The 24,039-nt window shown below is 38.2% G+C and overlaps 1 protein-coding gene across 8 annotated transcripts in view; it reads left to right on the forward strand.

Moving 5' to 3' along the window:
- Positions 1-24,039, forward strand: part of CASK (calcium/calmodulin dependent serine protein kinase) — a 349,106-nt gene that overhangs the window by 246,324 nt on the left and 78,743 nt on the right. For all 8 annotated transcript variants that reach the window (XM_087859504.1, XM_087859498.1, XM_087859502.1 and 5 more), the window contains exons 10-11: positions 3,514-3,613; positions 15,047-15,168. In XM_087859504.1, the coding sequence (XP_087715630.1) occupies positions 3,514-3,613; positions 15,047-15,168 (222 nt within the window). The remainder of the gene's footprint in view (positions 1-3,513; positions 3,614-15,046; positions 15,169-24,039) is intronic.

Genomic DNA, 24,039 nt, shown 5'->3' on the forward strand with positions numbered 1-24,039 from the left:
AAAGCCAGTTATTCTACATGTCATCTCAAGACTTGTGTTTTGTATTTAGACTTTTTAAAATGTACCTCTCTGCTTTTGTGCCTGTCAGACGTCCTGGTGCTTGTTTCTGAGCTCAGGGCACCAAAAAGGGAGTATTGGCTTTTGGCTGTTGTCTTCAAGTCGGCAATTCCTCTGTATTCACTCTCCTGTTCCTTTCTCTTTTTTTAAGATTTTATTTAACAGAGAGAGAGCACAAGCAGGGGGAGCAGCAGAGGGAAAGGGAGAAGCAGGCTCCTAACTGAGCAGGGAGCCTGTTGTGGGGCTCGATCCCAGGACCCCAGGATCATGACCCGAGCCAAAGGCAGACGCTTAACCCACTGAGCCACCCAGGCACCCCTCTCCTGTTCCTTTCTTGATAACTGTGTTACCTCCTTAAGTGCATTCAGTAGTTTAACTTAGCAGAAGTCTGAGCTAACCATTTTCTTGTTTTCCACTTCCTTAAATGAGACACAGAATTATCTAACTGGGAGCATTCCCTTTTGATGTTTGACATATTAACAATAGTTAGGATTGAGTTGAGAATTATTACTTGTAGTTCTCTCTCTTTATTTAAAAGTCTTAATTATTTGAGAGAGCAAGCGGTACGGAGGGGCAGAGGGAGAAGGAGAGTCTTAAGCAGACTCTGTGCTAAACACAGAGCCCAACATGGGGCTCGATCCCACGACCATGAGATCACAACCTGAGCTGAAACCAAGAGTCAGACGCTTAACCAACTGTACCACCCAGGCACCCCAGTTCTCTTTTTGTTTGAATTTAGAATCTGCCTAATTTGCTTAGTACAAAATTGTATCTTTAATGTCTGTTATCTTAGCAGATTGTGAATAGTCTTCTTAACTCACGATTGTTATGTTTCAGAACATACTAAAGTGTACCTTCCAAATTAAAGTAGATAGAAAACTTCTTTGTCGAGGATTTAATAAACTGGGAAGTTTGAAGAACTACCTGTATAAAATCTAAATTGATGTTGTTGTACCCAGTCTCTTTCATAGCAATAATGTAGTACAAGAGTTGGCACACTATGGCCTCAGCACCAAATCTGGCCCATAGCCTTTTTTTATATATAAAGTTTTATTAGAATATAGCAGTGTACATTCATGTGCATATTGTCTGTGGCTGCTTTCATGCTACAGTGGCAGAGTTGAATAGTTGCAACAGAGACCATATTCCATGCAAGCCTCAAATATTTACTATCTGGCCTTTTACAGAAAAGGATTTTTGAGTAAAAACCCTTGAACTGGGAGAGTAGTCAGTCAGAGGACCTCAGTTCTGTCTACGCTTGATTTTATCTCTTAAGTTGACAGCAACCTTAACAGGTTGCTAAGCGTCTCCAGACCTCAGTTTCCTCACATGCAAAATGTGTCTCTTATAATGAATCATCCCCTAAGGTTATAATTCTATAAATCCATAAACTGTTTTGGAACCATTTTGCTGTTTTACATAATAGCTTTGCATTGAATATTCGAACCACATGCAGTCACTGAGTTTAGAGAACTAAATAAAGAAAACTGCTAACCATAAGACAGATAAATTAGGAACTCGCTACTATTGTTTTAAAAGAATTTACATCTCTCAAGGCTCTTTTAAATAGCCCTTTCTTGGCATGAGTATTTCTAGATCTTTAATCACAATAGTAGCTAGAACAGGCCCTGAAACATAAACCCAACATATCAAGAAACTCAGTTGAACTTCATTTGAAAATAAAAATAAAGCATCTCTAAAATTTAGTTTCAGTGTGTGGGAAACTTTTGATATATAAAAATTCCATTCCCACCCAGCTTTTAGGGAACATGTGTGTATGTGAAATGAAATAAGCTTCTACAGTAGAAAGAAGAACTCAACATTCAGTGCTGTTTTTTCATCGTGGTAGCTGACTATAAGATTCCACGCAAGGACCTCTAATGCATTAACCTTAGACTTTCAGAAATCTAAACAGGTGGGACGCCTGGCTGGCTCAGTACAAAGAACATGTAAATCTCAATCTCGGGGTTGTGAGTTCAAGTTCCATGTTGGTGTAGAGATGACTTAAAATAAAATCTTAAAAAAAAATAAATCTAAAAAGTTGCCTGGAATGGTATCACCAAGATCACTTCTCGTTTTTTGCCCTTCCCTTTCTGCATTCAGTTCAATTCATTTCAATGTGTATTTGTAGAAACAAACCCTAACATGCCCCCCACAAAAAATGAACCTTGTGGAAACATGTTGCTATTAATGTTTTCATATATTCAATAAATGCCTAAATGCCTACACACATAAAAAATTTATCTTTCTCCCTCCTCTCTCCCTTTCCCTCCCTAAGAAAAAGTGGGGAGATACCACCTGGGTGGCTCAGTTAGTTAAGTGTCCAACTCTTGATTTCAGCTCAGGTCATGACCTCAGGGTTGTGAGATTAAGCCCCATGTTGGGCTCCACACAGGGCATGGAGCCTGCTTAAGATTTTCTCTGCCCCCAATCTCTCTTAAAAAAAAAAAAATTCATTCATTTCAGAAAAATCTGTGAGTTCAATATTTAAAATTTAGACTACTTAAGTGATTTGATACTTAAACTACCTAAATGAGCAATTCTACTTAGACTAGCAAAAGGCTGTGCTCATGTTCCAGCTCTATATTAGTAGGCCGGGTGATGGTTTACACTTACAAAATGGTTTACGGTTCGCAAAGCACTTTCACATACATTAAGCCTTTTGACAATCCTGTAAGGTGGAAAATGGCAGCTGGAAAATGGCAGAGCCTAGGAACATCCCCAGATATTCTGACCCATGCCTAACAGACTCACAGAATTGAACACTTTCACAAAATAACTTTTGTTACTGCTCTTGTTACTGACACAGTTCCTGACATTTTTCTATCTAGCCATCCGAAGGGGTGTCACGCACTCAATATGACAGTAATTCTCAACTAGGAGTCAGGGGAAGCTATGTGTGCTATTTAGTCACCTGTAGTTGGTTCTGCTGTGCAGCCTGATTGAGAATTACTGTACTAGAGTAACACATAGTCATTGTTAACGGGGGGGGGGGAGAGATTTTAAAAAAGAAAAATGACTCATTCTTACTTCCCAGAGATAATGTTATTAGCGTTTTGATATATGTTCAGTCTTTTATATCTGTATTAATCTTTTTTTAAAAAATGAGATCATACTGTAGATTGTTTTAAAACGTTTTTTATGTAATTCACAAGCATCTTTCTGTTTTATTAAACATCCTTCAGCATCATTTCATAGTGACTGCAGAATGTTCCATTTTGTGGTACATGTTCAGTTCAAGATGTAAATGGTTTCATATACTTTTCCAGTCCCCAACAGTGTCCTCCTTGTATATGCATATGTGATTAATTTGAAGGAATCCAAAATCATTTAAAAGCTCCCCCTCTTCTAGCTGTCGTCTCCTATAGGTTTGACTTTCTGAATACTCATAAGTTTGTTACTGAATGTTTTTATATTTATTTATTTGTTTTAATTTTTTTCATCTTTTTGTTTTAGGGTGCAGTACTAGCAGCTGTGTCAAGTCACAAATTCAACTCATTCTATGGGGATCCCCCTGAAGAGTTGCCAGATTTTTCCGAAGACCCTACCTCCTCAGGTAATTGGACCGTTCATTCATTCACCAGCGTGAATTATTTGGTGTCTCCATCCTTTCTCTGCCATTGTGAATAAACTTTTCCTATGAATCTAGTCAGATCCCCCAAGGAATTCTAAGGAAGTTTGTCAGCAACCAAATCCCATCCACATGTGTCTAGTTCCTTTTAATTTTACTACCAAAGTTGCTTTCCCTTGCTGCTCTAAAACCAACATTTTACTTTTTTCTTTTTACCTCAGAAATACTTCTTCCCCTTTCCGTACTCCAGACCCAACATTGCACTTCATCCAGTCCAACACTGTGGTCAGTCTTTTTGGATCTTTCTGACTACCTTATACCCCAACAAAATCTTCTGATGTAAGATTTTTCCCAGACAACCATAGCAGATCAGACTTTGGGACAACCCTGCTTTTAATTTTATCTTTCAATGTAAACTGTCTTGTGACTTATCTCTCAAAACAGTTTACAAGTTCTTCTCTTTTTATTAAGTCTGTAACACGTGTATACAAGCATTCAGGAGAGAAGAACACAGAAGAAGAGTTACCTATTCGGATGAAATGTATATAGGTACTACTGTGGGGAAAAAACCCCACCACTGTTCACAAAATTATTTTATAAAACACTCAGATTTCCATTTCACTAGTGAGGTGTTCTCAAGGATCATTTGTTAAAAATCCGCAGTATCCATTTGTATGTTTATGTAAATGCATGTATACTTCTATAAATTTCATTGATGTACGTATATATTCACGTCTGAATCATATGTCCTCTGCCCTCAGCTTTTCTTCCTTCTCACATTAGAGTCACTTAGTATTTGCCATGTGGTTGACTTTGGGCTGTTGGTTTGATTTTTGTACTTTGGGAGCTGCCCATTCAGTATTGAGTCCCATTGGGACTCAAGGCCCAGGGCCCTTCCTAAAGCATGAGTTGTTTGTCCTTCACTATTAGCAATCCAGGAAGAATGGATGTGCCAGTGCTTCTCTCCAGTTACAACTGTGAGCATTTGTCAGTGTTTATGCTTCTTCCTTCTCTCTGTTTATACACATATGTGCACAAACATTCACATGCACAGTTTCTTACCAATTGGTATGTGCTTATTACACCTTGTGGAAAAGAACAGGATCACGTTTCCCATTCCAGCAGCTATGTAGTTCCTCATTTTGACCTTTACCAATTGGGATGTGAATCTTCCTCTTTTGAGTAAAGGTGATTTCCAAAAACAATCAGAAATGGGAATCTTAGAAAAGAGACTCTCTGAAGAGAAGGTCTTGCTGGTTTCCTCTAGCGCTGACTCTGTGATTATCCAGAGCCCTTACCACATGAAGGGCAAGGCTGTGTTTCCAGGTGTGTTCCCCCATGCTCCCTGTTGTTTCGTGTCTTTTTCTCTCCCAGTCCATTTTGTTCCCTCCACCTGCAGCATTTGGGTTGGCGTTAGCTCAAATGTCTCTCTTCTCTCCTCATACTCAGTTTACACTAGACCCATCTGGGGAGGGAGTGGGATCTAGTAATGGTTTTATGTCATACTGTGACTACATGATACAGTCACAAATTTGGTGGAATAGATTAAGAGATTGTAGGTCAAGATCTAGTACCATTTTCATCTTTAGAATCAGGACCGGAGAGCCGTGTGGTCCTTGCAATAGCTTCACAGACCTAATCTTTAGTGTTAACCCCTTAATGTGTACCTCTGCCCAGCAAGAGTTTAATGAGCTCTTAAGTGTCCCCTTCTGTTAAAGAATCGGATTTTTCTTTTAGGGAGAGGAATTGTCTATAGTTATAGACATGCTTATTTTCTGTTAAATACATTTTTATCACCCGTTTTTTTTGTTTTTCAGTACAATCTGTAAATGATGTGGCTGAAATAGTTTCTGATTGCAGCATTTGCTTTTTAAACGAGAAAGAGATTTCCCACACTGTCTTGCGGGTAGCCTGCAAGCTCTCGAATTAGTTGTTCACAATTTCACATTCCCTCTTGCTTCCTTTTCCTGCAGTCACAACCTTCTTTTTCCTAAATTTCTGGATCTTAATGATCTTGTAAGCAATCTATAACTTCATTTGACATGCAAATGGCTGTCTCTAAAATATTTTCAAATAGCAGGCAGCTATGAATAAAAGACAGAAGGATCATTATGCCATATATGTGTCTGATCACCTCCCCTAAATGAAAAGGAAATTTTTTCTGTATTCAGAAGTCAAAGACAAAGGAACATTTTGAAGAAAATTCTAATACTTTCGTAACTTTCTCACAGCTATCAAGAATTATTCATATGTTCCTAAAATTAATTTTTAATACTAAGCCACTTAAAGGGAGGCATTGTACTATTTTTTCATCATCATTTATGAAATAGCTCTACCAGCAAACTTTTCTGCAGCCAACAGTGATGGTTGTATGCTTGGTTGCAGAAAGCCTATTATATATTGTCTGGACTCACATAAGAGCTTTACACTTTCATAAATTAACACATCTGTATTTTCATTTTTCATTTCATTTTTTCATTTTCAAGCCTAAATTCTTGTCAATTTAATTCTAATCCTTAAACTCCTCATCATTTATTTTAAGTTTCAACATTGACCGTTCCACTATCTTTCTGTATAAATCCGCATGGGTTTGTTTTACAGTACAAAACACATTTCAGCATTACCTTTCAGCATTACCTGAAAGTTCTTGCAAGCCCATGGCAAAAAGAGAAAAACGATCAGCAAACCTGTGTTTGTTGGGTGGGGGTGAGGGGACAGGGAAGGAGGGGTTAGAGAGAGAGAACAGTGTAAGGTCACCACCTGCTATTTCTTGAGGGCAGTCTGTTTTTCATCTTTAGATAATGCCTGTTCTATTCGTTCTATGAAATAATGGTAAGTAGGTCATTTTCTTTAATGACCTTGCTTGAAAAATTAAAATCCTATTTTGGTCCCCCAAAATTCTATTTAAAATCACAATTTAAAAACGAATTTAAAATTAATGCATTTCCTGATCTGTCATCTAAAGAGTCTAACATGTTTAGCTATGCTCTTTACATTGTAAAATAATTTTTATGTAAGCAATTATTTTTTTCTATTTTATTGAAATTAGTCCATTATACATTCACTAGAATTTGTTGAGTTTATTCATATGATGAACAGTGTATCATTCCTTTGTTAACAATCCAAAGTAGAAATATTTTTTTTCTCGTATTTCAAATCAAAGAAGTCAGAATCCGAACCCAGTGTTTTAATGACTTGAAATCCTTAATAGTCTCAGGGAATGTGCTCGTGGAGCACAAGGACTCACTTCGGGCTCAGCCGGGGGAGCGTGCTTCTTGTGGCTCATCTACTGGGCCCAACTGTAGCTTGATAACCTGCTTGCTCTAAATTCATACTGTTTGTTGTTTGTCCATATGCTGCCTTCCTCCTAGGACTTCTAGCAGCAGAAAGTAGGTATCCCTTTGTTTTCCTCTAAGCTTTATCTCTTATGCAAAAGTGTTTGGCTTTGCATGGTTCATAAGCAGCTTGACTTTCTCCTTGGCTATTTGTGTTTAGATGTTTGATTATGAATTTTAACACTGCCTGACCATAAAATCAAAACGTGGCTGTATTGATTTCCTGAGGCACTGTCATACAAATAATACTAACTTCTCACTTTCATAAGAGGAAGATAGGCAGTGTTAAAATTTTAACTGCACTTAATATTATCTCCCATCTGAATTTCAAGCACAAATACATTAATTTGGGAGAAAGGGTAACATTTTATTTTATAGTTCGCTTTCAAGAAAACTTTCAGGGTAAGTGAACTTTCCTTTGATGATTACATAATCTATAAGCGGTTTTTATTACTTTCTATTACTGACTGAATTTTTAGTTAATTAATATGGAGCTGTGAAATAAACTCCCGAATTCATGTGTCTCAGCAACTTTTACCATCAGAGAGATCATTTATAAAGAGTAATATAATGGCTAGATTTTAATTACAAAAGGACACGATTTGATTATGTGACAACATTGAAGTAAAAAGTATGTCAAAAAAATTAGACACACACACAAATGAGTACAAGTAATACTAAGGCAATCTGAATAAGATGGGTGGATTGTATCAATGTCAGTATTCTGGATATGATATTATACCGTAGTTCTGTAAAATGCTACCAATGGGGAAACTGAGCAGAGTATACAAGGGATCTCTGTATTATTTCTTAAAATTGCATAGAAATCTACAATTATTTCAATAATTTCAATTAAGACAGTAGAATGAACCTTTACCTCTATGTTGTGCTTACTGGGAGGAAGTATATAAGAAACAACGATAAATTAGAAAATTTGGTTGCTAATAATTGATTATATTGTCATATTCTTTTGCATTTGTTACTTGTAGCTCCAATTGCAGCTGATTTAATATAAAAATCTCACAGTATGTTAATTGTCTTTTGCTCTGTATTGAATCACTTCAAAGCAGGATTTATCCTCTCACAGTTTCTGTGGGTCAGGAATCTGGGCATGGTTTAGCTGTGTGCCTCTGGCTTGAGATCTCCCATGAGACTACAGTCAAGCAATTGCCAGGGCTGCAGTCTCATCTAAAGGCCCAACTGTGGGAGGTGGGGAGAGGCATCCTCTTCCAAACTCACTGTCATGGTTGTTAACAGGCTTCAGTTCCTTACTGGCTATTGAGCCTCTCCATAGGGCTGCTCACAACACAGACGCTTGTTTTCCCCAGCATGAATGACCAAAGAGAAAGGGCAAAAGTAAGAGTGCCCAAGACAAAAGCCATGGTCTTCATAAACTCATCTCAGAGTGACATCCTATCATTTCTGCCCTATTCTCTTCATTACAAGTGAGTTAATAAGTAGAGCCCACACTCCAGGAAGAGATTTGATTATACAAGGGTGTGACTACCAGGAGGCAGGGATGTTGGGGGCCATCTTAGAGGCTGTCCACCACATATAAGTTAATGACTATTAAAATGTGAGACACTTCTCCTTTGTACCTGCTTTTGTTTCTCCAAATTTAGCATGCCTCTCCTTTTTTTTTTTAAGTAGACCTGTCATGTCATTTCGAAATGAAAGCATCTTGAGGTATCAAGTGGTGCTTTTCCTTAGTTGTAAAGTTTTATATGAATGGGCACTTAACCAGCAGAATGTTATTTAAAGTACTTTGACAGATTTGTGCCCAGCAATGCTGCTGTTTAAAACAGACCATTTTAACAAGCATAATGACATTAGAATTAAAGCATCTGTACTCTGATAGAATCCATTTGCAGAGTTTACTTCTTTTAATTAATACTAAATTTTGAGGTGTCTGCACAATACACATAATCTAAAGGATTTATCACCATGTGTAAGTTTTCATAGCTTGAATTGGATATAGTGCAATGCTTAAGTCCAAAATACAATTTCCAGTACAGGATTCACTATTGCATATAACTTGACTGTTAACCAGAATTTGCTTTGTACAGTGGCAATAAGAGCTGTTGTCCAGGGGGGAAGCATTTGACTGCAAAGGGACAAGAGGGAACTTTTTTGGAGAGATGAAAATGTATACTTAAATTGGTGAATTTTAACTTAATAAATTATACTTTAGTAAACAGATTTTTTTTAAAAAGGCTGTTGTGCTTATGGGGTGGGGCTTTGATTGAGTGGGTGATAGGAATGTGTGTGTAGTGGATTCAGTGTTGTATAAATGGGATTGTTAATACAACAGGAAGGAGGATTGATTAACTCTTCAGAAAAAGCTAGACTAGATTCAGATGCTGAATTTACTCAGAGATACTGGGTTTTATAGCTATACCTATAATTTTTTAAATATACAATTTTTGTTACTGAAATAACTGCATATATGTGTATGCAGTTATCAGATGTATGTAGTATATACATTTATCAATATTCATTGAAAGGTACACTTAAGATTTGTATATTTCACTCTGTGTATATTTTACGTGAGACAGAGAAGTATTAAAATCGATGCTGAAGTGTTAGGCGTGCAGTACAGTAATGTCGACCACTCTGCTGCTCATTTTGAAACAAATGAAAAATAACCTGAATTGATGGTCACAGTTAAAGTGTGTGATTATCAACCTAATTTTTAGATACAAACTTGATTACCAAATGAATTGTGCAGAAATTAAAATAAAATACTGTCCTGAAGGCGGGGTTTGGTTACTTTCTAATAAACTTATCATTGTGCAAGTTTGGACCAAGGCCTACAAAAACAAACCTTATGTGGGAAATAAAATTGAGATTGAAGAGAAGATAGAAGTTGGATAACCTCTCACTACCCAATGCAAATTATTCAGATGTGTTGCTGAGGGTGAAGCATGGTTTCCAGAGGAGCCAGTCTGTAGTAGAAGCACTCTGTTACAGACTTGATTTTGGGCACTTGCTCTGCTGCCCACTGCTACGGCCCCAGGGTCGCATGACCCTGTGGAGCCTCCAATCTTCCAAGTACAAAAACACTTGCCTACAGGACAGGGTTACTGTGGAATCATATAAGGTAATGAGTATAAAAGCACTTTGGAAGTTATAAACTGTTATATACAAATATAAGTATCAAGCTAATTTTATTATGGCTTTAAGGAAGTGGGGCTGTAGAATAAGCTGTTTTCTGTGGTTAAATGTTCTAATTCTTCAGAATTTACTCAGAAAAAAAATTGTTTTAATCAAACACATTTCATTGTGTCTTTTTGTACAAAACCCCCTAACAAAGTGCAGCCTGGAATACAAAAGTGAATAAAATCCCTACAGTCCTGCCCTTTAAACCGATTGCCCTCCGAGGTGAACTACTCATGTGCTATTTATTGATTGATTTTTTTTTCAAGGCAGTTATAACTTTATTCAGAGGCTTTATAGGGGGAAAAAACATCTTTTTCAGTTTTTGAGAAAAGTGAAGAGTTCTTTCAGATATGACAGTATTAATCCACAAAATAAATACTAATAGCAGTTAAGAGCCTCTGTGCGTGTCGTGCTGTGTTAGGTCGTGTTGTCTTCATTATTACTGCTGCCTCAGTGTTTGAAACAAATAGTGTCTTCATGTATATTTACATTTTACACATAATTGTGGGACTTTTAGATGGGCTTGGTCCTGAGCTGCAGGTATCAATGATACATATGTATCACACAAAGAATGTTTTTCTGTGGTTCTGCTGCTCATACCCAAAGAAAGAAAGAACAGAACTAGAATCGGGGGGGGGGGTGTCAATGGAAGGTGTTAAAATGGTCAAGGGTAAAGAAACATTTTGAGGTTAGACCAAAACTATGTGTTTATTCAATGTAAAAGATAAAGGAGAAATGGAAGAAAAGCTGTAATTTTCCTGCCTAATTTCAGAAACTTAAAATTTGGGGCACTTTTCAGAAACTGAAATAGGTAGCTCAAGTCCAGCTGTGGAAATGCTTCCTCTCATGATTGAAAACCCACAAAGTTAAGCACATTTGGGTACAAGGTAAGACTCTAAATCAGTCAGAAATGGTGACAAGATCCAAGGAGGGTAAATAGACCCGTTGAGCCTGATGGGTGTTGCTTCCTGGAAACACCGGCTAAGAGATGCCTCTGTGTGTTCCAGCAGAGCATTCGCTGCGTCTGTCCGAGCAGAGTAGAGCCCAGGGGCGGGTTGAATTCCTGCTCGTCCATCTCCTCTCTAAGTTTGCCCCAGCTCCTTGCGAGGCAGCCTGTTTCTGTAACACTTTGTTTTTTCCTCTTGTATATCATTTACTTCAGGGTGTAGGGTGCCTGAGAGCCCCATCCTCAAGGCCAGGGATCATACCTATTTTCTCAGAAGCCCCTGCCTAGCACCTGGCAAAAAGCAGGAATGTTCAATAAAGATTTTGGTTATCGGGGCCGGGTTCTTTTCTACACTCCATACCCATGTATAAACCACATAGAGCTTCTCGACGCTGTGTCTCCTGTTTCCAATATAGCCAATTCGTGTAGTAAGTCAGGCAGAGTGTAGACTTCAGAGCCAGACACGCTGGGGCTGAGTCTCGGTTCTACCATTTCTAGCTGTGACCTTCCTTGACTTCTCTGAACCTCAGTTCCCTATCTAGAAAGGTCAGGTAACATATCTACCTTACTGCATCGTCCTGAGGATGTGCCTGGCACATACTAAACACTTGAGAACTGGAAGCCCGTGTTGTCGTTGTTACGTTTCTTTCTAACTTAATTCAGTGCATATTTTGTGGATGTTCTAAAATGAATCAAATACAGATATGCCTTAAGGACCTCACAGCACAGAAGAGTGAACAAGTGCACATGTAGGGTCGCCCGTGGAGCATGCACGCTGCTGGGACAGGAATTGCATAGCGCTCTGGGGTTCACAGACCAGCAGGTGGTACAGCCAGAATAGCTTCCTAGGGGTTAGACCTGCCATCTTGGTATTCACTAGATACAAGGTGGTTTTATTTTCATCTTGTAGTATTAATAAACTGCCACCTAGATTATGTATCCGCATAAGTGATGTTGGTGGAGACTGTAAAAACTAGGCAAGGTTCCACTAAGATAACTGAATGAAAATGATAATTAGGTTTCTGTAGTATCTGTTGAATTTTTTTAATGTACAAAAGGCATTTCATTGGTATTTCTGTCATTGCAATTTTGTTAAGTCCAGAAGTTTAGAACTGGCTTTAGTGACTCTATAAACCTGGTATCATTTAACTCTGCTACTGATGATGTGCTGGGGTCAGGAGTTCCGTGCGACATTTGGAACTAATTTCTTCACATCATCTCTTGTTTTACAAGGCTTTCAGTAAGAGATGATGAGAGAGCCGGCTTTGAACTAATTTCCAGAGTTTTTCCCCTACTCAGGACAAAGTAAAAGTCACCAGAAGAGCAGGTAGAACGAAGTGGATTTGGTTAATACCTTTTTAGGAACAGCAAGGGAAATGAGGACTGATTTGTACCTTGTACCTTTTTTTTTAATCCTACCTAATATCCACTTGATGCTTTCAGTGAAAGAATACCAAGAGCCTAGTAGGCATAACTATTCAAAATTTGAAAGTATCCACAGTCCCTTCAATAGATAAATGGTCAAACTTTGGTACATCCGTGCAAGGGAATACTATTCAACAATAAAAAGGATTCAGCCGTTGATGCCCACAACCTGGATGAATCTGCAGAGAGTTATGCTGGAGAAAAAAAGCCAATCACAAAAGATTACATACTGCATGCTTTCATTTGTATAGCATCCTCGAAATGGCAAAATTATAGAAATGGAAAACAGATTAGTAGTTGCCAGCGGTTCAGAGGGGATAGGTAGGAGGAAATGAGGATGGTTATAGAAGGGCCAGATGAAGAATCCTTGTGGTGATGGAAATATTCTGTAGCTTGCCTGTGTCAATGTCAGTATCACAGTTGTGATGTTGCATGAGTTTTACAAGATGTTACCATTGAGGGGCACTGGGTAAAGGGCACATGAGATCTCTCTCTATTATTTCTTACAACTGCATGTGAATCTATAATTATCTCAAAAAGTCAAATTTGTAAAAAAACAAAACAAAAAACACAGTATTTTCCATGTGAATAACCACTTGATTTGTGGCTTACACCCTGAATCATTAACATAATGAAATGTTACTGCAAAAAACAGTTGCTTATATAGCAACTTTTTCTATTGTAGAAAACTTGGAACATATGGACACGAACAGAATGAAGTATAAATAGGAAAATAAAGATCACTGCTGTTATGCTTTCGGTGTATTTCATTCTGTTTTTATTCCCCCTGAGTTTGTATATGTATTTTCTTCAGGCATAATCGGGAATATACAGTTTATGTGGTTTTGCATTCTGCTTTCTTGAATTTAATATCGTGAGGATTTCTTTATGTCTTTAAAATTCTTCAAAAGTAATTTCCATTTGGTTATATACTCCATTATACGGATGTTCTATACTTTGTTTAATCATTCTCTAAGTATTTGATATTTCCCCCCATTTTATATGATAAATATCCTCATACATAAATCTTTTTTGTGTTTCCCATTTTTTCCTTAAGGTAGGTTTTTGTAAATGGAATTACTGAATCAAAGTACAGGAGCATTTTTAAGGCTCTTTGATACATGTTACTAGATTGCATTCTGGGAAAGTGATACTAATTTACATTCTTACCAATAAGTGCAAGTGATTGGATGAGGTCCAAGACCAGAAGTAATTAGAAACAGCATAGAGTTCCAGAACAGAAAGATTCAAGATTTTTATCGTTATCTAAAGCAGAACTTCTGAACCTCAGCACTATTGACATTTTGAGCTACATAATTCTTTCTTGTGAAAGGCTGTCATGAGCATTGTAGAACGTTTAATAGCATCCCAGGCCTTACACACTAGATGATAGTAGCACAAACCGTCCCCAATCACCACCACAGTTGTGACAACAGAAATGTCTCCAGACTGCCAGATGTCCCCCCGGGGGCAAAGTCACCACTGGTTGAAAGCTACTGATCCAAGACTAACATGTGCAATGAGGCACTTACTGTTAGAATTTCTCAAACACTAATGCTCCAAAGCCTAGCCTCTTCAGGTTCTTTCTCTGGAGTCTGTATGTGCACGTTGTCTGTAGAGTCAAATATGCTTATCATTTCTTTAAAGCTGTGTAAGTGACTTTGTTGCTCCCCAGTATGTATCTTTCCCTAATAATACCTCTCTGAATTCCTGGTTATAAGAAGAAATTTAAAGAAAGTGATCACACTACCATTTCCTTTGCCCTGCAAAAATGAGTTGCCCTAATATATAATATGGTATTTGGAAGTGTGTCAGTCAATACGCTTAGCCTTTGTCTTCGCCTTTTGAATAAAAAGGGCCCAACAGATTGAGAACAACTAGATTCCCTTGACTTTGTCAAAGGAAGGAGAAAGAATTTATTGGGATCTTCACTAACTTAAGTTTGAGACTTAAAAATCCTAAGAAGCTAGGACTCCTGGGTGGCTCAGTCAGTTAAGCGTCTGACTTGCTCTCAGCTCGGGTCTTAAACTCAGGGTCATGAGTTCAAGCCCCGCATTGGGCATGGAGCCCACTTTAAAAAAAAAAAAATCCTAAGAAAAACACTCTGTTTTTCTCTCAGAGCTACAGGTGGCTTTACTTTCCGTTCTTGATGGGACACACTTGTACGAAAGGCTCACCTGTGTTATTTCTGTAATATTTTAAAACATCATGGGGTCATGGAAATGACACACTTTTCCTGAGGTATAACTTGCTGCACCCAGATCTTCCAGTAATTCAATTATAGTTGACGAATTTCTTTAATTCAAGTAAGACCAGCATCAATATACTTTGAAAAATGAAAAGCACACAAATACATTGTCACAAACAGAAACTCACTGAAAATACTCTATCCTTAAGCGATATGAAATTCATTTAAGTCTGTCCAGTAAAGACATGAACCTTTGAAGTTATGTTTGTTGGTCCATTGTTCTGAAATGCAAAATTGAGGTTACAAAGGTGAGTTTGACACTGACTTTCTGTACTGGCTGTTTCTTTTCGGTTTGTTCCCCTTAGGAGCAGTCTCGCAGGTGCTGGACAGCCTGGAAGAAATTCACGCACTTACAGACTGCAGTGAAAAGGACTTAGATTTTCTACACAGTGTTTTCCAGGATCAGCATCTCCACACACTACTAGATGTAAGTCTGTCTGGGTTTTTTTTTTTTTTTTTATTTTTAGCGAATTGAATATTTAGTGTCCCTTTTTTACTTTACATGAATTTCCAGGCGTCCATCATAACAGTCCATTTTCAGTCTTAGGTCTGTGAGAAATGTGGGAAATCATCCATTATAGCTTCATAACTGAAATAAAGTGTATATAGTATAAATAAATATAAATATATAAATAAAATAAATATAAATAAGTACATATAGTACAAAAGCAATGTATTCTAGCAAGTCACTGTAAAAAGAATTATGTGTGTGTGTATATATATATATACACACATACACACTTATATGTGTGTGTGTGTGTGTGTGTTTCTGTTAGAAGAATCCCTCTACTCTGGAGAAACACTCCCAAACAGGTACAAAGATGCAGGGACATGAACATTAGTCATAGAAGGTTGGTAAGAGTGAACATAAGGCAACAGTGAAATACACCATGGCATATTCACTCCTAATAGGGAATATTAAGCAGCAGGTGAAAAGAATGAGATGGGGGCACGTGGGTGGCTCAGACGGTTAAGCATCTGACTTTGGCTCAGGTCGTGATCTCAAGGTCCCAGGATCGAGCCCCATGTCGGGCTCCCTGCTCAGTGGGGAGTCTGCTTCATCCCTCTCCCTCTGCCCCTTCTCCCACTCGTGCTCACTCGCTCTCTCTCTCTCAAATATATAAATAAAATCTTTTTAAAAAAATAAAACATTGTACCTGAAGCGTGAGTGTAAGAGCGAGAAAAGTAAAAAAAAAGATACTGTGCAGTAGACACACACATTCTATAGTTAACCATGCTGGTTTTCATAGACTTCATCTTCTCCTTAAAACATAAGAACATTAAACGTGACAGGCTCCACTGACAGCAGAGTGAGATACGAAGAAAAAATCAGAAGCTGAGAGTTCATATCTGCCTTTATTTCAGTCACATTTTAAGTCGGATCCCTTTCTTAGGTAACTTGGTTGACTTCAGCAGTGAAAACATTCTTAGTACGTAGTAGTCTGCTAGTACAGGTTAGTCTTTTTACAAGAAAAACCTTCCCTTTATAAGAGAATGGTATTTGCTTTGGGCTGCCTAGAACTGTTAAACTCTGACTAACGCAACATTCCCCAGAATGTATTCTGCAGGATGTTGCTCTGGGAGATAGTGATGAGTGTCGCCATGGAGCAGGAAGGGAGTAGATCTTAAATGTATTGGTTAAATTATGTGTTCACTAAAAAAGTTAGGGAAATGCTACATTCTTTATCCTTTTATACAGATTCAGAGTGGATAGTAGCATATTAACAGCTTTGAGATGTCCCGTAGCAAAGAAACTGGATTGACTTTAATAGCATTTCTCAAACTAATTTGGGCACGGAACTTTTATTCACAGTCTTGTCCAATTGATGAGGACCAGTTTGGGAAACACTAAGTTAAGAGCATTGCATTACGTTTCAACTTCACACTAAGTGAAGTCGTAGGTAACCTACAGTTGCTTCTTCCATAAATGCAGTCAAATCAAATTAGTTATCAAATTTTAAAAATTAGTTTGGCTTTTTTATATAGTGTCTCTGTTAATCAGGCCTGACCAACTGCTATAGCATGCAGTCCTAAAATTTGTGTGGTTTAACGAATAAAAGTTTATTTCTTGCTCACATCGTAGTCCAGTGCAGGTAGATGATGGGGGGGGGGGGTATCTTCCACACAGTCATTCAGGGATCAGGCCTCTTCCACTGCATCATTTGTACCCAGCAGCAGATGAACAAAAATGGAGAATTTTGCAGGCTCATAGTAGGAAATAGGCTATATCACTTTTGCCCACATTTCAATGGCAAATACTAGTTACATGCCTACCTAGCTGCAAGAGAGCTGGGAAACATAGTCTTAAAATGTGCTAAGTGAAATAAGCCAGACAGGGAAATATAAATAATGCATGGTATCAAAGTCAAACTCCTAGAAACAGTAGAATGATGGTTGCCCCAGGCTGGGGGTCTGGGAAATGAGGGGAGGTTGCTAAAAGGGTACAGGCTTTCACTTATATGATGAGTAAGGTCTGATGGTCTAATATATAACATGGTGACTATAGTTGATAAATTGTATAATGAAATCTGCTAAGAGAGTAGGACTTAAGTGTTCTCACGGGGCTCCTGGCTGGCTCAGTCGGTTGGGCATCCGACTCTTGATTTTGGCTCAGGTCATGATCTCAGAGTCATGAGATCAAGCCTCATGTCAGGCTCCACATTGGGCATGGAGCCTGCTTAAGATTCTCTCTCTCCCCCTGTCTGCTCCTCCCCAGCTACGTGCATGAGCACTCTCTTTAAAAAAAGGGGGGGGGGGGAACTTGTGTTCTTACCAAAAAAAAGTTAAATGTGTGACGTGAAGAATGTGTTAATTAACTTGATTGTGGAATCCTTTCACAGTGTACACATTCATCAAATCCTCACCTTGTACATATATTACAGTTATGTTTGTCAATTGTCAGTAAAGCTAACAAATGCCCTCAGGAGGATAAGGAAATGGGTCTTCTCTTTAGCGTAATTTATCTTAAGTAATTTGAGGACGTTTTCAAATAAGTTTAATTTCAAATACCCGTTACTTTCCTCAGGTACCAGAAAGCCTTTGAAATTCATTCTGTTTTGTGGAGAGCTCTTAACATTCCTTCCTCTTCTTTATTCATTGACTTCTTTATCTATCGTTGTCTATCATTGCGTCATAGGATACAGAAGGTTTTCGCAAATGTGAATTTCCCACAGAAGTCCTACCCTTTACTGGAACTAGCAAGTGGGATATTTGAAAGAAGCTATAGCGGACCATGGAGATTTGGTTTATTTCAGTGTACTCAGTGGTTAGGTCATTGCTAAGATCTACTAACCTTTTAGATCAAGAACTTTTTGTCATTTAAAGGCTCAGCGAAGCCCAGACTGGTTTTCAAGGGTATATTTTTCTGACTAATATAACAAGGTTTCTGAGTCCACCCAGCTTGAGACTGCAGGGGAGATGGAAGAACATCGCTAGCTTCTACAAGCAGGGGCAGATACTCAGACATAGGCTAGACTTTGGAACTGAGTGGGGCCGCCGCTTATTGCCCAATGCTAAGCCCTTCAGACCTCACTGAAAACATGTGCTTTGAGTAACTGCTGCGTTCTTGGGTCAACATTGTCACAACTTCAGAAGAGACTCCTAGGTGTTAGGAAGAACATGCTTAAAGTTCCTTTGGGTTCTTAGGAATTATAAACTTGAGAAAGTGTCTACAGTGTCAGCATCTGCCCTATCAGTGCATCTCAATTGGAAAAGGAGCACAGGGACTGAGAAGGCACCGTGCCCAGTAAAAAGATGCCATGTCTGCAGAATTTTGCAGACAGGTGCTACACGTGAACCCCAGAACCTCCCACCCCCTGAAATGACCTGACTGTAAGGCCGTTGTTTTTAGGCAGTGCTGGGATCTGAAGATCCAAACTGACCCATCCTTCAACAAAAAGCTTTAATCATCATGAATGACTTAAGCCGTCATTGGAATGTGCTCTCCTGGGGCGCCTGGGTGGCTCAGTCATTAAGTGTCTGCCTTCGGCTCAGGGCATGATCCTGGCGTTCTGGGATCGAGCCCCACATCGGGCTCCCCCCCCCACCCCCGGGAGCCTGCTTCTTCCTCTCCCACTCCCTCTGCTTGTGTTCCCTCTCTCGCTGGCTTTCTCTCTCTCTGTCAAATAAATAAATAAAATCTTTAAAGAAAAAAAAAAGGAATGTGCTCTCCTGATCTAGAGCCTATAACTATGGTTCATTATGCTCTTGTCTCAGAACTAACAGACTATACATATCAATAACGTAATCAGTGGAGTATTCAAGTAGCTGCCATAAAGAGAAATCTAATGATTAAAACAATTTTTAATACTTGAAGTGCTTATGTAAAAAGGAATGTGGTATGACCAATTCTTGAGAAAAAGCTTTTCAAATTTTGACCATTCATTTCTCCTCCTTCTAATGTTCCGTAGCCCATGTTTGGATTGGAATTGTTTTGTTTTACAGAATCAACACTGGTTCCTTTTTTGAAGGATTCTAAGTACTGACACCTAGTGGCATAGTTTTGTGGACCATGGATTGATTGTCACTTAATCCCACTGAGCCATTTTGTGAAATATCTTTATTATACTTAAATCCTGTTATTTCAACAACACTGAAAACAGCTAAGTTTGAGGTCATCATTTTTAAGCTGACAAAAAGAAAAAGGATTAAGTTCCTAAGGAGACAAAAGATCATCTAGTACTTTATTTTTCCAGTCATGCCTTCAAAATAATAAGCTGAAAATGCAAAGAAATATTATTAGAATTTGAAGGAAACAAAACATCTGTTGTGTTGAGAGAATTTACATTAAAACAAAAGGAGAAATACTGCGGTTGCACTGAGAGGGGAAATGCTTTCTGACTTGAATTCTAGTAAAACACATCTAGTTGAATCTGCAGTGAGAAATTAGAAAAAAAGGAAACAGATCCAGAAATTTCTAAATGTTTGCTCCCCAACCAGTTCTACCTGACACACACATGCTGCTCCTCGTTTTGTGGGGGAAATAAAGCGGCTTGATGAGGAACCCGTGTTTGGTCCAGCTTGGTCCATGTGTCTACTTTCACAGATTACAAGCACTGGTGCAGAGATGGTCTGTGCATAAAATACACAGATCAGTTTTATTCGTAAAATGCAGTTTGGCATGTGTATGAGCTTGCTGAGGCTGCCACAACAAAGGGTCACAAACCGGGTGGCTTAAAATAACAGAATCTATTCTCTCACAGTTTGGGAGGCCAAAAGTCCTAAATCAAGGTGTCAGCAGGGCCATGCTCCCTCCAAAGGCTCCAAGGAAGACTCCTTCCACTCCTTGCATGCCTCTTCGAGCTTCTCATAGTTGCCTGCAATTCCTGGGGGTTCCTTGGCTTATAGATGCATCCGTCCAGTCTCAGCCCCGACTTCACATGGCGTTTTTCTCTGGATGGGTGTGACTCTGTGTCTTTACACAGCCTTCTTATAAAGACACACCAGTCATTGAATTTAGGGCCTGCCCTAATCCAGTATGACCCCATCTTAATTACATCTTCTAAGACCCTATTTCCAGATAAGGTCACATTCTGAGGCTCCAGGCAGACATGAATTTTGAGGGGAGAGTATTCAGTCCACTACCACGTGGAAACTGATTTTGCCCTGAATCGATTCTTCAGGTGTGAGTGTAAGTTACACAAATTTAATATAAAAATAATGAAACGTTACTCGGTCGCTCGTTAAGTGAGTTTTGTTGGGAATTGGTGTTAAGGTGTACTTAACGTCTTTTAATGCTATATTGAGTTAGTTTGGGGTTGCAACTTGCATGTGATACAGTGGACTGTCAGGTGACAGATGCATTTTTAGACTGAAAAATCAAGAGGCTTTTTCAGTTAAAAAGCATTTTGCGAATGTTATCTGGTGGTGATTCTCGATCTTCTCAATATCTTGTGGAAATTTTCCTGTTGCTGAATAAATGTTTACTTTGTAAGTCAACAATGTTATGAAACATTGTTAAATGACACATTTCTCTCTCTCTCTGCCAAACTTTGACAGCTAGTTTTAAACATTCACCCACCATCTGTCATACCTCTGAACAGCTGTTAGCATTCGTTACAGACTGCTGTTTCCATAGTAAATGAGAAGCCCCACCTAATTAAGATTATTTTTGTGGGAAGTCCTAAAATTATGTTTAATTTGTGATTAGATTAATAGAGCAGAAACTCACTGCAATAGCAACTTACCACTTTTTCTATAGATTAACTGATATTTTAAAATACTGCATTAGAAATAAATCAGTGTCTGGAATTCTCCATATTTTGTATTACCGACATCTTTATTATAGTTTTTTACTGTTTAGGGAGAGTTAGAGAGGTTTTGTTTTTTGGTTTTTTGTTTGTTTGTTTGTTTTTTTATCCAGCACTGGAAGACTACAATGCTTGATTTACTATTTTGCCTTTTTGAGATGATATTAAATTAGTAGTCCTATTTGGGAACAGCATATTTTTAGAACTCAGAAGTTTCCTAAAGGGGGAAAAACTGGGACTTCTGCAATGATTTGATGTTTTCCAGCAATTTGGGGTTTGAGAAGTAAGTTGATACACTGTTAAGTTTGGATGTTTAAATAGATTACCAGTCAGGAAATGCCAAAGCTAAGTTTCCCATGAATTTGTAGTCCATTCGAGTTAGACTTAAATGTCTAGAATGTTAAGGCCTGAGGACCTTCAGAAGCTAAACTACTGGGACCTTCTCAGGGTGCCTTCTAGCCTTAAGCATGAGCTTCAGCAAATATGAAAACCCAGCTGGGTAGTGGGCCAGTGGTGTGACCTTTGTGCTACTTGTGTCCTGGGGCTGGAGACTGAAGTGCACTGCCAGGGTCTCTCATTCCACTGTTTCTAACGGAATGGGCAAAACTTCCCATATCTGTTTCTAGAAACATACCCAAGTATTAGTGTCAGTAGAAAATTACCACATGACACAAAATTCCTAGGGTAAAGAGAGCTAGAAATAGCATATATCTTGAATATTTTCAAAGTAGTTTTTCTTCATTCTTAAGATATCAACAAACTTAGGAGGAAAAAAAAAAAGGCTACTAAGTGTATGGTCCTTCATTAAGCAGCAATAGAAAACAAATACAGCCAGAAACAAAGCAAGGGTTGTCTACTCTTACCATTTCTATTCAACATTGTACTGGAGATTCTGGCCAGTGCAGTAAAGGAAGCAAAAGAAATTCAAGGTACGCAGATAAGAAAGGAAGAAGTAAAACCATCTTCTCACAGAGATATATTCTTGTATATAGAAAATCCTAAGGAATCTACCAAAAAAATCTATTAGAACTAATAGGCAAGTTTAGCAAGACTGCAGGATATAAGATCAATATACAAAAATTAACTATTTCTACATACAAGCAGTAAATCCTGTGAACATAAAATTAAAGGAATACAATACCATTGAATAAAATATTTAGTGAATTGAACAAAAGTATAGGACTCATACACTGAAAACTACAAATGTTGCTGAAAGAAAGTAAAGAAGGTCACAATAAATGGAGAGAGAGACTGTTGGATTGGAAGACTCAGTATTGTTATGGTGACAGTGTTCCCCATATTGACCTATAGATTCAAGACAGTGCTTATCAACATCTCAGCAGAATTTTTTTTTTGTAGAAGTTGACAGGCTGATCCTAAAATTTATATGGAATTGCAAAAACAATTTTGAAAAAAGAAGATCAAAGTTGGGGAGCTGATTTCAAAGCTTTCTACAAAGCTAGAGTAATGCAAATAGCACAGTATTGGTGTAAGGATAGACATATAGATCAGTGAAACAGAATACAGTTCAGAAATAAACCTTCCCATTCATGACCCCGTTGATTTTTAGCAAAGGTGCCCAGGAAGTTCAATGGAAAAAGGATAGCGGTGGTGTTTTGTTTTGTTTTGTTTTGTTTTGTTTTGTTTTAAAACATGGTGCTAGAGCAATTGGATATCCATACGCAAAGAAATTAACTTAGACCCTTTCCTCACACCCCACACAAAAAATTTCCACAAGATGGATCATAGATTCCTTTTAAGCTTAAAATAATAAAAATTTGTAAAGAAAATGTAGGAGTAAATCTTCGTTACCTTGGGTTAGGCAAAGAGTTCTTAGATTCAACATAAGGGAACTCTTGGGGATGCAGGAACTGTTCTAAAACTGGATTGAGGTGATGGTTGTACAACTATAAATTTGCTCAGCATCTTCAAACTATACACTTACAAGGTGCAAATTGTGTAGTTTATAAATGATGCCCTAATAAAGCTTTCAAAAGTGAAAAAACGAGAAGGAATTCCCTTTTACTTAAAAAAAAAAAAACTATTTTACCCTTTTTGTATTATTTTAAGGTCAAGCACTGCTGGAAGTTCCTTCCATGTGCTATAGGTTATAGTGTACTCTGGATCCCATAATGTCCTTTGTAATCCATCACTCTGACTACAACAGTACTTTCCAGTCTCCTGGAGTTGTCCCTGTGTCTTGACCCCAATCCAGCAAAGCCAAACTGCCTGCCTTCAGCAGTGCCCAAAGCCCACTGTGAAAAGGGGTCATCCTAGTAGATTTCACAGGGTCATCACACTGACTTCCTCCTCTCAATATTTCACGTTATGGCTAAGAATTTACCACTTACTGACTTAAAAATGCTAAATTTATTTTTCTGTCCCAAGAACTCGTTTTATTAACCAATACATTGTTGTGCCTCTTGAAAGAAGTCCAAATTATCTTAAAAACATGAATTACATAATTTTACATATTTTTCAATAAGGGGGGGTACCTTCTCAGATGTGTTTTAGCTATTCATTTCTTTTACATGCAAATACATATTCATCGTTTCCCAAAGTTCACAGCTTTTTAACAGATATGACATAGTATCAATTTTTTTGTCTTTTTACTGTGGTAAAATATACCTAGTCTAAACTTACCATTGTAACCATTTTTAGCGTACGATTCAGTGACATTAAGTACATTCACATTGTTGTGCAACCATCACCACCATCCATCTCCAGAACTACTTCCGGCTTCCGCAGCTAAAACCCCCGTACCTATGAAACAGCAACCCACCAGTTCCTTCTCTCCCCAGCCCCTGGTGGCCACCATTCTGCTTTCAGTCTCAATGAATATGACTAGCGTAGATAACTCATGTAAGTGGAATCCTACCATATTTGTTCTTTGGTGACTGACTGGTGTATTTCACCTAATGTTGTATCCTCAGTGTTCATCCATGCTGTAGCACGTATCATAATCTCCTTCCTTTTAAAGGCTGGAAACTGTTTCATTGTAGGTATACACCACATTTTGTTTATCCATTCGTCCAATATCAATGCTTTAT

The sequence above is a fragment of the Ursus americanus genome, chromosome X (genome assembly GCF_024610735.1).
Source record: "Ursus americanus isolate L20-20 chromosome X, mUrsAme1.1.p, whole genome shotgun sequence".
Taxonomy (NCBI): domain Eukaryota; kingdom Metazoa; phylum Chordata; class Mammalia; order Carnivora; family Ursidae; genus Ursus; species Ursus americanus.